Source organism: Sinocyclocheilus grahami, unplaced genomic scaffold (genome assembly GCF_001515645.1).
Source record: "Sinocyclocheilus grahami isolate Dianchi unplaced genomic scaffold, SAMN03320097.WGS_v1.1 scaffold363.1, whole genome shotgun sequence".
Taxonomy (NCBI): Eukaryota; Metazoa; Chordata; class Actinopteri; order Cypriniformes; family Cyprinidae; genus Sinocyclocheilus; species Sinocyclocheilus grahami.
Window position 1 is genome coordinate 97,575 of NW_015505542.1, and position 15,268 is coordinate 112,842.

General features: G+C 36.8%; 2 protein-coding genes across 2 annotated transcripts in view; one reads left to right on the forward strand and one right to left on the reverse strand.

Annotated features, from left to right (window-relative positions):
* Window positions 1-15,268, reverse strand: part of cdh23 (cadherin-related 23) — a 293,565-nt gene that overhangs the window by 21,181 nt on the left and 257,116 nt on the right. Inside the window, exon 35 of the mRNA XM_016230112.1 lies at window positions 14,121-14,348. Within this exon, the coding sequence (XP_016085598.1) occupies window positions 14,121-14,348 (228 nt within the window). The remainder of the gene's footprint in view (window positions 1-14,120; window positions 14,349-15,268) is intronic.
* LOC107549146 (platelet receptor Gi24-like) lies at window positions 1,190-13,103 on the forward strand. Its single transcript, XM_016230129.1, has 7 exons — window positions 1,190-1,453; window positions 7,996-8,370; window positions 8,456-8,518; window positions 9,340-9,450; window positions 9,672-9,699; window positions 10,242-10,414; window positions 12,005-13,103. Exons 1-7 carry the CDS (start codon window positions 1,399-1,401, stop codon window positions 12,037-12,039), a joined length of 840 nt encoding a protein of 279 aa, XP_016085615.1. The 5' UTR covers window positions 1,190-1,398; the 3' UTR covers window positions 12,040-13,103.

Below are 15,268 nucleotides of genomic sequence, written 5' to 3' on the forward strand. Positions count from 1 at the left end.
TGTTTATGGCCTTTGGATGAGTATTTGCATGTTTTCTTCTGAACAGACTATGCATGTGGAGCAACCATTATCTCGTGGTATCATGGTGAACTAGTGTAGCATGTTTGAATGTTATTTGCATAACCTGATGGCATGCGTGCGTGATGGCAGGAGTTTACTGATGTGTGCATTTTCTCTGGTGTCTGATGCTATCGACAGGTATCAGATCCCCTCAAAGTTCACTCAAGCAGTTCTCATAAGTGCTGGAACCAAAATTTGGCCAACTATGACAAAAATTCGAAATATGGTCTCAAGAGGAACATCTTATAATCAATATCTTATCATCCAAAGTCTGTTTAAAACTGATCTTTGTCTGCTGATAAAAAGACCCTGAGGGGGACAGCCACCCTAAAATATAAAGGCAATTTTACATTTTTATTTATATTATCAGAAAAAATGTGTGTGTTATTATAAACACAACATGTTTCAAATATTAATTAATATCTGTACTAAAGTCAAATTAAATTATTAAAACTTTATCTGCAGGATAGTGGACAAACTGATTTATTATCATTATTATAATTAACATTAATTAGCATTATTATCATTAAAATTACATATGTTAATACTTATACACATTTTTATTGCAGAAAAATAAATGTCCAGAAACTTAAATATAATAATAATAATAATAATTACAATAAAATATATCAATTAATTAATTATATAGGCCTAATAGCCCACATATTACTAAAAATAAACAAATAAATAAATTTAAATTATAATGCTTTACAATAATTATTATAATTCAATTTAAATAGATAATTGATAAAACATCATTTTTTAAAAATCACTTCAAAAAGTTATATTTCATTCTTTTACATGTCAGTATATAAGTAGATGTACCTTTTTTCTTGAATTACATTACTAAATATTACCAAAATAAACAAACAAACCATGAAAATAATAATTCAAGTATGTTTTAAAACAATAAGGCATCAGATAAAACATGTCAAATAAAAAAAACTGCTTTAAACTTCACACTTCAAAGCCAAAATAATTGTTTTATTATTTTATATATGTCATTATATTAAGTAGATGACCTATTATTAGCCTAAAGAAAAAAGCAAGTTGCAGTGCAGTGTAGTGGGAGGAGTCAGAGCTTTGGAGGGAGGAGGGAAATAGACTAATAAGTGAACTAGGGCTTCTTGTTTCACTGCTTTACTTCTGATATGATTCTGAGAAGTAGCTTACTGTAAGAGCCCACAGAGCAGCTCAGTTCACAATACACGGGAATAAGAGGAAGAGGAAGACTGCATAAGATTTCTGTCACCACAGCTGGAGAAACTGTTGAGGACTTTGGGCATACACTGAAGACATTGCAACAGTTTCGTGAACGTTTACAGGAGATCAGGACTGATGGATGTATTTTGCGCTCTGTTGCTCTGCTTTCATCTCTTATCTGCGGTCCAAGGTAAATCTACTCTGGACTTTATTTCTGGACTAGTCTTACAGAACGCGCTCTTGAGCTGTTTTTTAATAACCGGTCTGTGTAGATATGCGTCATACTGGCGTATGTGGCTGTCAGTCGCGTTTTGCACCTTTTGCAAACGGTTTAATATCGTGGTTCACGTTTTACAAGCGCATCTCAAAACCCCTGCGTTTTTTTTTTAAATGTCGTTGCGTCCCGAGCGCGTTCTGCGTGAACGACCCTGATTCTGACATTTGTTTATTGTAGAACGTCCTCGAGACTGATGGGCGTGTGTCAGCTTGTTTTAAAACTGAAAAACAACTTTTCGTCCTCTCAGGTTTTGGCCTGAAACCAACACTCAGCTCTACAAAAAAGACCGTCGCTGTCATAGTTCGTGGTCGATTGTGTATAATATTACTTTACACTATTCTTCACTAACACGCTGCTTTCCTCACATTTAGTTCAGCTGCTCCTTTTAATTGTCTGTTGTGGTTTAAAGCCATATAATTTTGGTCAATACGTACATATTTGGAGAAATCACACCGACAAGAACCTCAATGTTTTGGTGTATCCAGTCGCTTTTCTCGAGCGTAGAGGTATTAGTATAATGCTGTTGTGATGACAGCTTGATTCATAAATATTCATTAATAAAATGAGGTTCTCTAATAAGCCTACCTGATTGGCTTAAACGTTAGTGTGCATTAGACAGCTAGCGAATCATGTTGAAGATTTAGCTTGTGAATATTAATATAATCGGCGTGTCTAATTAATATTCATTAGCTACACAAGTTCGGTCAACAGCAGTATTCTTAATTTAATTACGCAAAACCAGTGTTTTTAACGTCTCCTCTACATATTTTGCCATCATTAAACGCTATAATCACGATGTGTCGTCTTGCCCCGAATTTAACAGACGTTACAAAAGTTGAAAAGAAAAACGCAGACCCTAAATCATATATTTAAACAATGAGTGACTTGGTTCCGTCAAAACTCGTGAGTTTTTACAAAAATAGTCGATGATGATGAAAAGATTAAACAATTTGTGTTATTAATGTAGCATTTCTATCTTGTTTATACATCAGCTTTAATGGGATACTTCCTTTTTTACACAAGCCAATCAGAGAAGCCTAAAAAAATGTAAGAGTACAATTACATTAAAGTCTCTGTTTGCCAAAACTAATGGTAGGCTATATAAGGCTGTATATAAAAATATTAAATGTTTCTGCTCAGTTTACCCAGTGTCAGTTTGCAGATGAAGCCATTAATCCATAGACTATGGCTGGTTCATCATTTAGCTAATAAGCCTTTTGATTTTTGCCAGTTTTAGTGTGGTTGGTCTAAAGCTAGACAGTGTGAGATGTGGATCTTCAGGAAGTGGCAGGATGTGTGTGGTGGCTTGTTTCAAGAGAGAAGCTGTTAAAGCAGAGTTAATCGTCAGGTCAGTTCTCCAAACCAGGGGGTATCAATTCCATGAGTGAGGACATGTGATCGTTCTCAAAAAGCCTGGTGGTTTCATCCTAACCAGGCCTGAGAAGACAAGATGTGTTTGAAACAGAGATACAGAGCATATATTTATTGGAGAGAGACAGGCAGAAAGGATCCCAGATGGAATGAGACCATGGATATTGCACCAGGATTACATTCCTGACCCCCTGGGTTTGTAATTCCCCATGAGAGGCTACATCCACAGTCCAAAAATATGAAGAGGAGAAAATGATTAATTGAGAACTAAGAGAAAAATAACGTAAGGGAGGAAGGATGATGCAACGATGAGCATTGGTGTTGCTTGCTAAAGGATTACTATTGCTTACTGTTTTAAACGCTTAAGATTGGTAGACCGCAGAGCGTTTTAAAAACGCTCATAATTTCAAATTCAAATCAGCACAGAAAATCCACAAAGATATAAATGATTTGGCTTCTGGAAATGTAAAATAGTCGATCACTAAAACAATACATGAAGTTGAAGGAGGGCAGATACTGATCGGCAGGAGGTTTCGGTTGAAACGGGACGGTCCCTCAAGAGTCATGCTTTGTCTGCAGATGGGAAGGAGGTTCTTAGACCCCTATGGCTTTCATTAACACCTTTTAAGGAGGCTCTTACACAAACAGCGATAGTGAGAAATGAGAATAACATGTAGGAGGGGGCAACAGTTGACAAATACAAAAATGCACTTTTCGTGACCCCCTGTATTGTTGTCTTCCATGAAGCTCAATGTCTGAGTTGCTCTTTTTCATACATAAATGCATACTGTCAAGCTTCAAAAAGGACAAAAAGCAGCAAAAAATATCGTAAAAGTAGTTCACAATATATCATATGGCTTCAGAGAACCTGGACTTCTTTTATGATCCTTTAGGTTGCTTCTTGAAGCTTGACAGTGTGAGGAATAGTTTGAAATTTACTGATAATCTCCCCTCAAAACAACTCTCAAATGTCATTTCAGTTCATTTTCAAACGAGTGGCTTTAGATGCATCACAGCAGGTTTGGCATTTATCAGGTGAACGATTTTAGAGAAGTCCTGATCAGTGTACAACTTAAAACTATTGCATAAAATGAAGACTATATTTTATTGGTGTCCTTTTGGATCTTGGCAGCATAAATCACCATTCATTTTCTTTGTAATGCGGCAAGATATCTTTTAAGGGGTTTCAGTGGTTGTGTAATGGTTCATAGACATTCTTTCTATAAAATGAAGCACATTCTGGACACAGTGGCATGTAAATGTGATTCTCCTAATATCAGTAATATGTATCTAGAAGTCATTCTTCAAATATCAATAACGAAGTGCAGGGTGGATTCTGATGTCCATGTAAATTCTGTGACACAGATGCTTTTTTGTTGACGTCACAGATAAACACATTTGCAGACAGATGCCCTCAAGCAGGGAACGTTTCATTATTATTTCTCTTTGTCAGATGAGTCTGAGAATGTTCTGGGCTCAATTCAAGTTATGTTACTTATCAGTCAACATTAAATCTGAATTGTGCTGCTTACGTTGTTTTGAACCTTTCTTGAACAGATCAGTGGCTTTTATTCTTTTAGCAACAGTTTGGATTGGCTCTGCCTTCAAAACACTTTCTAACATGCCTTTGATCCAATCCCGATCCCTAAACCCCAAAAGAGTGCAGGGTAGTATTTCATCCAGTCACTCACAACAAAGACGTGCTGAACCCCTGGCAGCTGCCAGAGCGGATTCCCAGCACAGGATCTCACGGGGTGGAAAATGGAGCCTTGGACCGGATAATTATGAATGCTGATTGGGAATATGAGAGCGGATGAGGTTTATAAGGAATAATATAGGGTAGGAGGGGTTCGAACTGTATTGTGTCTGTGAGAGACAGGAAAGGACACACCGCCCTGAGTGCACTTTATCACAAAGACGCCGTTTCCTATTGCTCTTCCTGACACACATGCATGCCCATAGATTTAAGCTATGTACATTTAAGCCACTCAGGGCATCTTAAATAAAGAACCGTTTACACACATTAAGGTCAACTACACATGTTTCTTTAAAGTCAATGATAGTAGAGGGCGGCACAGACTGACGGGCAGCCATGCATTCAAGCAGTCAATATCTAGGTCAGTCATTCATAAATATAGGAAATATTTATCCATTCATGAGAAATCTTGGTCTTTCCATTTCATCTGTCTGGTTGATAAACATTCAGCTCTGGTTCACAGGGTTTGTATGTGTGATTATGGTGTAGGTCTGTTTTGTCTATTACAGGATACAATAGGAATAAACAATGCACTCAGTGTGCCACCCTTCCACACACACACACACACACACACACACACACACACACACTGTTATGGATTAAGAAACAATAACAGCAGAGGACTGAAGTCTGACACCTGCTGTTGTTTGTTCATGTGGTGGAAATGCTTTTCTTCCACAGAGCACATCCGAGTTTCACAAAAGCTTGTTTTCAAATTTCTTTAATTATTGTTATAGTAGTCTAGTATACAATTTTATTATACATGTAAGCAACTCTTAAACTACTGATGTGAATGGAGTTAAAAGCACAGATTTCAAGCAAGCATTTCATAAGACCTTTGTTGATTTAAAATAATTGATTATATATGTGTAAATATTATATATATATATATATATATATATATATATATATATATATATATATATATACACTCTCCCCTCAAAACAACTCTCAAATGTCATTTCAGTTCATTTTCAAACGAGTGGCTTTAGATGCATCACAGCAGGTTTGGCATTTATCAGGTGAACGATTTTAGAGAAGTCCTGATCAGTGTACAACTTAAAACTATTGCATAAAATGAAGACTATATTTTATTGGTGTCCTTTTGGATCTTGGCAGCATAAATCACCATTCATTTTCTTTGTAATGCGGCAAGATATCTTTTAAGGGGTTTCAGTGGTTGTGTAATGGTTCATAGACATTCTTTCTATAAAATGAAGCACATTCTGGACACAGTGGCATGTAAATGTGATTCTCCTAATATCAGTAATATGTATCTAGAAGTCATTCTTCAAATATCAATAACGAAGTGCAGGGTGGATTCTGATGTCCATGTAAATTCTGTGACACAGATGCTTTTTTGTTGACGTCACAGATAAACACATTTGCAGACAGATGCCCTCAAGCAGGGAACGTTTCATTATTATTTCTCTTTGTCAGATGAGTCTGAGAATGTTCTGGGCTCAATTCAAGTTATGTTACTTATCAGTCAACATTAAATCTGAATTGTGCTGCTTACGTTGTTTTGAACCTTTCTTGAACAGATCAGTGGCTTTTATTCTTTTAGCAACAGTTTGGATTGGCTCTGCCTCCAAAACACTTTCTAACATGCCTTTGATCCAATCCCGATCCCTAAACCCCAAAAGAGTGCAGGGTAGTATTTCATCCAGTCACTCACAACAAAGACGTGCTGAACCCCTGGCAGCTGCCAGAGCGGATTCCCAGCACAGGATCTCACGGGGTGGAAAATGGAGCCTTGGACCGGATAATTATGAATGCTGATTGGGAATATGAGAGCGGATGAGGTTTATAAGGAATAATATAGGGTAGGAGGGGTTCGAACTGTATTGTGTCTGTGAGAGACAGGAAAGGACACACCGCCCTGAGTGCACTTTATCACAAAGACGCCGTTTCCTATTGCTCTTCCTGACACACATGCATGCCCATAGATTTAAGCTATGTACATTTAAGCCACTCAGGGCATCTTAAATAAAGAACCGTTTACACACATTAAGGTCAACTACACATGTTTCTTTAAAGTCAATGATAGTAGAGGGCGGCACAGACTGACGGGCAGCCATGCATTCAAGCAGTCAATATCTAGGTCAGTCATTCATAAATATAGGAAATATTTATCCATTCATGAGAAATCTTGGTCTTTCCATTTCATCTGTCTGGTTGATAAACATTCAGCTCTGGTTCACAGGGTTTGTATGTGTGATTATGGTGTAGGTCTGTTTTGTCTATTACAGGATACAATAGGAATAAACAATGCACTCAGTGTGCCACCCTTCCACACACACACACACACACACACACACACACACACACACTGTTATGGATTAAGAAACAATAACAGCAGAGGACTGAAGTCTGACACCTGCTGTTGTTTGTTCATGTGGTGGAAATGCTTTTCTTCCACAGAGCACATCCGAGTTTCACAAAAGCTTGTTTTCAAATTTCTTTAATTATTGTTATAGTAGTCTAGTATACAATTTTATTATACATGTAAGCAACTCTTAAACTACTGATGTGAATGGAGTTAAAAGCACAGATTTCAAGCAAGCATTTCATAAGACCTTTGTTGATTTAAAATAATTGATTATATATGTGTAAATATTATATATATATATATATATATATATATATATATACACGTACACATATAAAGCATTGACTGATTAAAAATTATTATAAATCATTAAAAAAATATATAATATCTTAATGTCTAACAAATAATTTGTTCAGTCATACACTACTGATTTCATTTCACAAGTGGATTCTGTACATTGATTTGAAATCATTAAAATGATAAATAATTAAAAATAAATAAATTACTTGTTCAGTGACACTTTTTAAATGCGTGACTCAAATTTTCACACTGATTGAACATTTTTAAAATAAAGACAAGCGCTAAAGTCTAGCCACAGATACTGCTGTACATGTGGTCCGCTTACTCTAAAATGCTGAACTTCACACATTACAAGTACCAAATACACACTTTCTGTGAGGAACTAAGCAGTTAAGCTCAAGAAATCCACAGATATTGCTGTATGTCTCTGCCTGTTCTGACATTAAACAAACAAACAAACAAAGAAAGGTTGCCTTTAAATTAAAAATGAATAGTCAAATTTAAATATGTTCCATGTGTTTTGCATTTTGGGGGGAAATCAACTTACAACAGATGTACAGTTGTCTGTACTAATTAAGCTGGGCATGAAAAAATGAAAAAAATACTTTTAAGATTCAAAACATCATACACATTTAATATAAAAAGTATTTTTTTTTAATATAAAAAAATCACTGTTTTCTCTCTCTGTCTCTCCAGTGAGCTGTGAGCGTCACTCTTTCAGTGTCTCTGTGCCCCATCGGGTCTACGAGTGTCCTGAAGGGGCCAATGTCACTATGACATGTCTTCAGTCTGGAGCCAAGGCTCATTCGGAGGACAAGTTGTGGAACACCTGGCTCTTCACAGCTCGCTCGCAGGAGCACTGCCACAAGGGCGCACATCCTCGCGGGTCCAGTCACTCCAACCGCACACTGGGAGTGGAATACATAGGCAAAGGCAACAAGTCTTTCTCCATCTTCTTGCAGAACATTAAGCATAGGGACCAGGGCAAATACTGCTGTCTGCTTCTGGAATTTAACAAGCAAAAGGTGGAGCAGGTGGCCCGTGACTTCATCTACCTGAATGTGGTGCCATGTAAGTGAGCGAGGAGAGAGGTCAGGTGTGACGTCTATGTATCCCCTCTGTTCTTGTGTGATCTTAACGTGTCACATTTCCACAGCGATGGGACATACTCGCAACGGCAGTCTGAAGTGTTCGGAGTGGTCTCACAGTCCTTCAGATGGTATGTTTAACACCACACACATATAATACAATGGCTCTAAAAAGTAATAAAACATGTAAATCACACTTTAGAAAGTCTGTCAAAGTGGCATCTGTAATTGAATGATGCTACAGGTTTTCTGAGAACTAGCTTCCACTTTTGTTCAATGAAATTTCATTCAATGAGAGTTTTGGGAATAAGACATATATAATGACCCTGTTTGACGATGTAAAAAACATAATTATGACTTAAAGGGATAGTTCACCCAAAAATACAGATTCTGTCATCATTTACTCACCCAAACCTTTAAGAGCTTCTTTCTTCTGCTGAACACAAAATAAGATATTTTGAAGAACGCGAGTAACCAAAAAGTTGTTGGACCCTATTGACTTCCATAGTATGGGGGGGAAAAAAAACTATGGAAGTCAATGAGGACCAGAAAGTGTTTGGTTACCCACATTCTTCAAAATATTTTCTTTTGTGTTCAGCAGCAGAAACTCATAGAGGTTTGGAACAACTTGAGTGTGAGTAATGTTGACAAAATTTTCATTTTTGGGTGAAATATGCCTTTAATTTCAGTTTTTGCGCTTCAACATGGCACACAAAATGAAATGACTGTTTAGTAAATTTGACCCTTAAATCTATTGTTTCTTACTTTAAAAGCCAACATTTTATTAAATGTTTTGGTTGAAAGATGCTTGTGCTTGTGCTAGTTTTTCTATATACAGTAATATATGCAACTTGGCATCTAGTGCAACAGCAATCAAGCACTTTTAAGTGTGGCTTTACTACTGATTCTTTTCTCTTTTCCACCAGTAACGTCTGTTTTTTTTCTTTTTCAGACTCGGTGGCTGAAGGTCTGGCTATCGCAGCCTGTGTCGCTTTCATTCTGTGCCTCCCGCTCATACTGATGCTGGTTTACAGACAGAGACAAACAGTAGAGCGACACAGACGTGAGTACACACATACACACACACACACACACACCCAACACGTACACTTAGCCATGCATTGCTCACACACTTACTCTGACCTATATTGTATGTGAGAGAACGCTGCACATGTCCTGCACTGCAGAGACTGCTGATGAGAGTACAGTAGCTGCACTAATTGTTTTAACAAGACTGCATTTCCTTTCTCACCATGAACCATTTCCTGTTCCTGTTTTTATCAGGTGCACACGAGCTGGTGCGTATGGACAGGTGAGTTTCCACAGTGATACTTAGACTAAACAAGGGATATTTGAATGAATCTCACAAAAACATACAAATTGAATTTCGACTTTAAATAATATAAATAAATATAGAACAAAGCTGTTTAAAACTAATAAATCCTGTTTTGTGACATAATTTTTATGATAATAAACTACATCTTCCTTCTAAGTTCCCATTACCAAAATGCATCCAGATTATTTTTTGAATTTTCATTATTCTATATGTTGATTCTCATTGAATAAAATAAATAATTACTGTAAAAAAAGCATGACTTAGGGACAGTACAACAACTACTGTAATTTACTTTTTTTTTTTTTTTTACAATTATAAGGATTTGTTTACAGGAAAAAATTATTAAAATGTACTTAATGTTAATGAATTTCACAATGCAAAAATAGCATTAGTCCTAAAATTAGGATAAATATTATATATATATATATGTTTTATTTTATGCACAATATTATTTATTATTAGCAACTTTTGATTTTGGGATGATATTTATAAAATTTATAATCTCACTCTCTCTCTAGTGAAGCACAGGCCCATGAGAACCCAGTGTTTTTGGGCGATTCTCCACTGCCTAAACCCCGGACTGTATCCCAAATAATGAGGCAGTCTTCTGAAACAGGACGCCACCTCCTGTCGGATCCCGGAACTCCATTCTCTCCAAACATACAAGGAGAATTTTTCTTCCCAGCACAGGGTATGACTCACACACGCACACACACACATATACGCACACACGCATGCACGCGCACGCACACACACACACACACACACACACACACACACACAACTGTAATCCAACTCCAGCTAGATTGCTAAAGCTTGTCACTGCTATTCAGGCGACAAGAAACACCTGGGGAAGCTCTACACACACACAGGTACACACACAATAATGGTACATACACAATTTTAAACAAATGTTCAGACATCAGACAGATATTTTTTTCTTCCTCATGGTAGGCGCAGGATGTACCCACAGTTTCTATTAAAAATTAACACGCATGCAAATCTGCACACAATCAAACAAAACCCAGAGTCTCGTGTGTAGGCGAACGCTATGAGGTCCAGCTCAGTCTCTACACATACACAGACAAACGCCTCCTCTACTTTAACCTTTAACTCAGCGGAATCTACAGAATGTCAATTTCCCCTTTTCTCCCTCATTTCACAACACTCATTTCTGCTTCTCTGACGGCAAACTGGATTCTGAGAAACCGAGAACGTGTGAGTGCATGCGTGCCTACTTTCATGTGTGTTTCTTCATTATACATGACCTATTGGCACATACACAGACAGATCTGTATTCCCACACAGACACGTTAATGTCAATGTTAAACAAGCTTGCAAACCATTTTACCTACTTAATGTGACTTATACTGAAGCAAAACAAGATTATCACTGATAAAATATAGGGTGGGACTTAACCTTTAGTAACTGATTGGATCATAAAAAATGGGCAGTCAGCTGAAAAGGAAAGTTGTAACCAACCAAGTTATTGTATTTTTTTTATATAAAAAAGTAAAGTTTTCATAATGAAAAAAATTATACGATTTGAAAAGATGTAAGATTTGTTTTGAATTGCGACAATATGATAATAAAGTACATTTTTCATCGAAATGCATCCAAGATTATGTACAATATTTATTTACCAATTTTCATAATTCTAAATGTTATTTATGATTAAGATTATGATTTTGATAATGAGAATTTGGGGTGAAATGTTCTTAATAAGCCCATAAATATGTATTAGGAGAGTAAATGGGGACCTTAAAATATCATAGCAAAGAGAGTTTTCCTTGCTATTTTAAGATAAATTGCATAATAAACGCAACTTTCCTGCAGCTCAAACAATGTCGAAATCATGCATTCAGTTCCGAAAGAATGAAAAAACTTGATTTAATGTATACCTTGAATGCAATGTAAGTTGCATCGCCACATGCATAAATGGAAAATACTTATGGACGATCTAAAACTACTATGTAAACACACACCAGTACACTACTATTCATAATGCAAAGCTCCCACACCATCCCATTCAGACCATTCACTGACACTGCAAAAACATTTAAAATGGCACATTTACATATGGTCCGCCCACACAGCCTGGCAACAGCACATATTCCATATGTAAAGAGTACACAATCAAATCAGAGGGCATTTACTTCACTTCTAAGTCTTAAAGGTGCAGCAGCAAAAACAGACTTGTTAATGTAAGAAAAATGGTAACTAAGCAAAATTATGGCTTATTTAACATTATAAACTAATCATTTTACTATTATTTTTCCAGAACCCATCCCTGAGTCTCCCAACTTAATGGACTAAAACATGTCCCGCTCACCCCAGGAACATCGAGTGTTCTTCCATCTCCTCCACATCATCATGCCTCTGTTCTTCCTGTCTTCTGCAAAGATGATGAGGAGAAACCCACCCCAAAAAATGAGAACTGAACTCTCTGCTATTACGGTGGGACCCCTTATCTGGTGACGTCTGTGTCTTTCTGCTGACTGTCCTTAAATGGGTTTCCCAAGAAGGAAAATCGCACTATTTCACAAATTAGGGCACTAGGAGAGCACGATTTCACGAAGAGGATCCAAAGATTTTCTTTTGTGGCATTTGAGTTGAAAAATTGATTTCAGCTAAGCTGTTTGCACACGTTTCTGTTCATCACGTGTTTCGTGTGTCAGTCACACTGTGGTTGCACTTAAAAGACCGTTTTACTCTCTCTCTTTCTTCTGCAATCTGTCTATCCCCATCCTCACCTCCTTTCTCAATGAAACAATCAGTTCATCCGCTCTCTTCTAGAGGTCAGGATGTATTAATACCTCATTCTTCACTGCTGTTTTACCCATCTCAATAGGTATTTCCTCCATACTCAGTATGTCAGTGCCAAAGTACTCAGTTATCACTTTATCACTGAAATGGTGCCAGTGCTGGTCCCAGATGAGGTGCTTGGCTGGAAAATTTGCAGATCTCAGAACCACTTGAGAGCCGAATGAAGACGCAAATGACTGTATTTGTTTTCAAATGTGAAATAATCAATAATACAGTGTCTTTATGAAACGGGCCCAGATTGAGACCAGCACCGGCACGTTTCGGTGGAAAAGGGATGTTCTCAGTACACTCACCGTCAGACCTGCTGAGAAACAATGGGCGATTTAAAACCCTCTTGCGGTGAGTGTGGTGCTTTTATGATGTATGTAGCTTTATGATGCATTCTGTCAGAATGAGTGAATGTTACATCGGTGACAGTCAAACACAATGCCACTCTCTTGCGTCTCCAATGTCACTTGTGGCTTTAAGGGGCCTGAGGGCTATCTATTTTGTATTGATTTTTTATCTTATATGTGTGTGTGTGTGTGTGTGAGAGTGTTTACATTATTTTCCATAAAAAAAAAAAAAAAAAGAAGCAAAGAGCTGGTAAACGTTTTCAGGAAGCTTAAGAATTTAAATCCACTGCCATAAAGAATGCCAAAACTTTGCTTTGTGTATGAATGGATGGTTTGTAGGTGAATGATTGCAAATATCGTAAATGAATATGCCATTGAACCAGTTTGTACATTTGAAGTTGCACATGTGCCTGTACAAAGTGAATACCGTATATGTAGCTCCAGTGGCAATGCTGTGACACAACTGCCGATACAATAAAAAAACAATTGCTTATATCTTGTTTTATAAAAATACAAACAAATAAAAAGTTATGGTGAGAGCTGAGAGTCCTTGTGCCGTGTTTATGCAACAAATAATCTCTTCAATCACACGGAAGCGTTTGAGACAGCAGACAGTCAACCGATGGGTGACGGGGCCTCTAAACCTTTATCAGGAACTTACCCAACTTCTGCTAAAAAATAAACACTTTAACTAGGATGAAGCTGTTGTTCAAGTTAGGGTATCATCTCGGTTTAAGTGGAGTTATTTGAAAGTCAACCTATCCCTAAAATGTAGTTTCAATCTGTAGCTTTTTGAGCACTCAGCATCTATTAGATGGTTTTAGAAAGTGGATGCAGATACTAGAGGCCCAAAAGTCACACTTGATGAAAACCAGACCGTAGTGAGGTTCACAACAGGAATCAACGAGCTCTTTAGAATGCAACTTCCTGTTTCAGAAATAAGGCAGGTTGTGGTTTCCTGTTTTTGCCGTTTAGTTGTTCAGACAGGCTTTTTAAAGAGTAAATGTAGTATCTTATATTTAGAGGCAAAAAAGAAAAGATCAAGGAAAAACTTGTGATGTATTAATGTACAGGTGGGATTTTATTGAATCCACTGGGATCTAACTGGATCTTGAAATGTAGGCTAATATATTACTTTTCTTCACCCATGTGGCCTTGGTGAATAAATTAGAGGTGGAGATTATTTTGATGATAGATTACAAAGAAAAAACAGACTGCCAACACACAAACACTTACTGATAAAGGCGCCATTCCATCATCTTCCACAGTCACAGTGAGTGTGTACTGCTGCTGTTTTTCTCTGTCAGGAGGTGACGGACGGGTCACTATCTCTCCCGTCATACGGTCCATTCTGAAGGTCAGGTCTTGGTTCCCACCGGTGATGTAGTATGACAGCATGGCATTTGGTCCGATGTCACGATCTGTTGCTATGACACGCAGGACCGACGTACCACCACCCACATTCTAAAACACACATAGATATACCCAGTGTTATTTCAGTCATGTTTCATATATGTGACCCTGGACCACAAAACCAGTTATAAGGGTCAATTTTTCGAAATTGAGATTTATACATAATCTGAAATCTGAATAAATAAGCTTTCCATTGATGTATGGTTTGTTAGGATCTGGAATCTGAGGGTGGAAAGAAATCAAAATATTGAGAAAATCGCCTTTAAAATTGTCCAAATGAAGTTCTTAGCAATGCATATTACTAATCAAAATTTAAGTTTTAATATATTTACAGTAGGAAATTTACACAATATCTTCATGGAACATGATCTTTACTTAATATCCTAATGATTTTTGGCATAAAAGAAAAATCTATTATTTTGACCCATACAATGTATTTTTGGCTATTGCTACAAATATACCCCAGCGACTTAAGACTGGTTTTGTGGTCCAGGGTCACATATTAGAGTTCCTCCCTTTGTTTTTAAAAATATTTTTTTGTCTTTACTAGCATAGGACAGTGTAGAAGTGACAGGAAATGAAGTGGGAGGCGAGACGATTGGAAAAGGACCTCGAGCCGGGATTTTAACTCGAGACGCCCATAGCGCAACGGCGCTATATGACGGCACGCTACCAATGAGGCTATCGGCGCCCACGATTTCCTCCTTCTTGGCTATTAATTACTAGGTTAAATTATTATATATAATAAAAATATAATAAAATGTATGTGTAATATATAATAAAATTACAGCAAATTATATAAATCTAAATAATAAGTCATATTAAAAGTGAAATAGTCTTTAAAATATTTTAAAACATTTTTATTAAATTATTATAACTAACTAAATAACTATCTTGAAATTTTAATAATAATAACAATAAATTATATATATATATATATATATATATATATATATATATATATACATATA

What these genes read in the sequence shown, in the direction of transcription:
- LOC107549146 (XM_016230129.1), top strand. Translation starts at nt 1,399, where the DNA reads ATGGATGTATTTTGCGCTCTGTTGCTCTGCTTTCATCTCTTATCTGCG. An exon ending in CTACCTGAATGTGGTGCCAT is followed by an intron (nt 8,371 to 8,455) that starts GTAAGTGAGCGA and finishes ACATTTCCACAG; the next exon opens with CGATGGGACATACTCGCAAC. An exon ending in GAGCTGGTGCGTATGGACAG is followed by an intron (nt 9,700 to 10,241) that starts GTGAGTTTCCAC and finishes CTCTCTCTCTAG; the next exon opens with TGAAGCACAGGCCCATGAGA.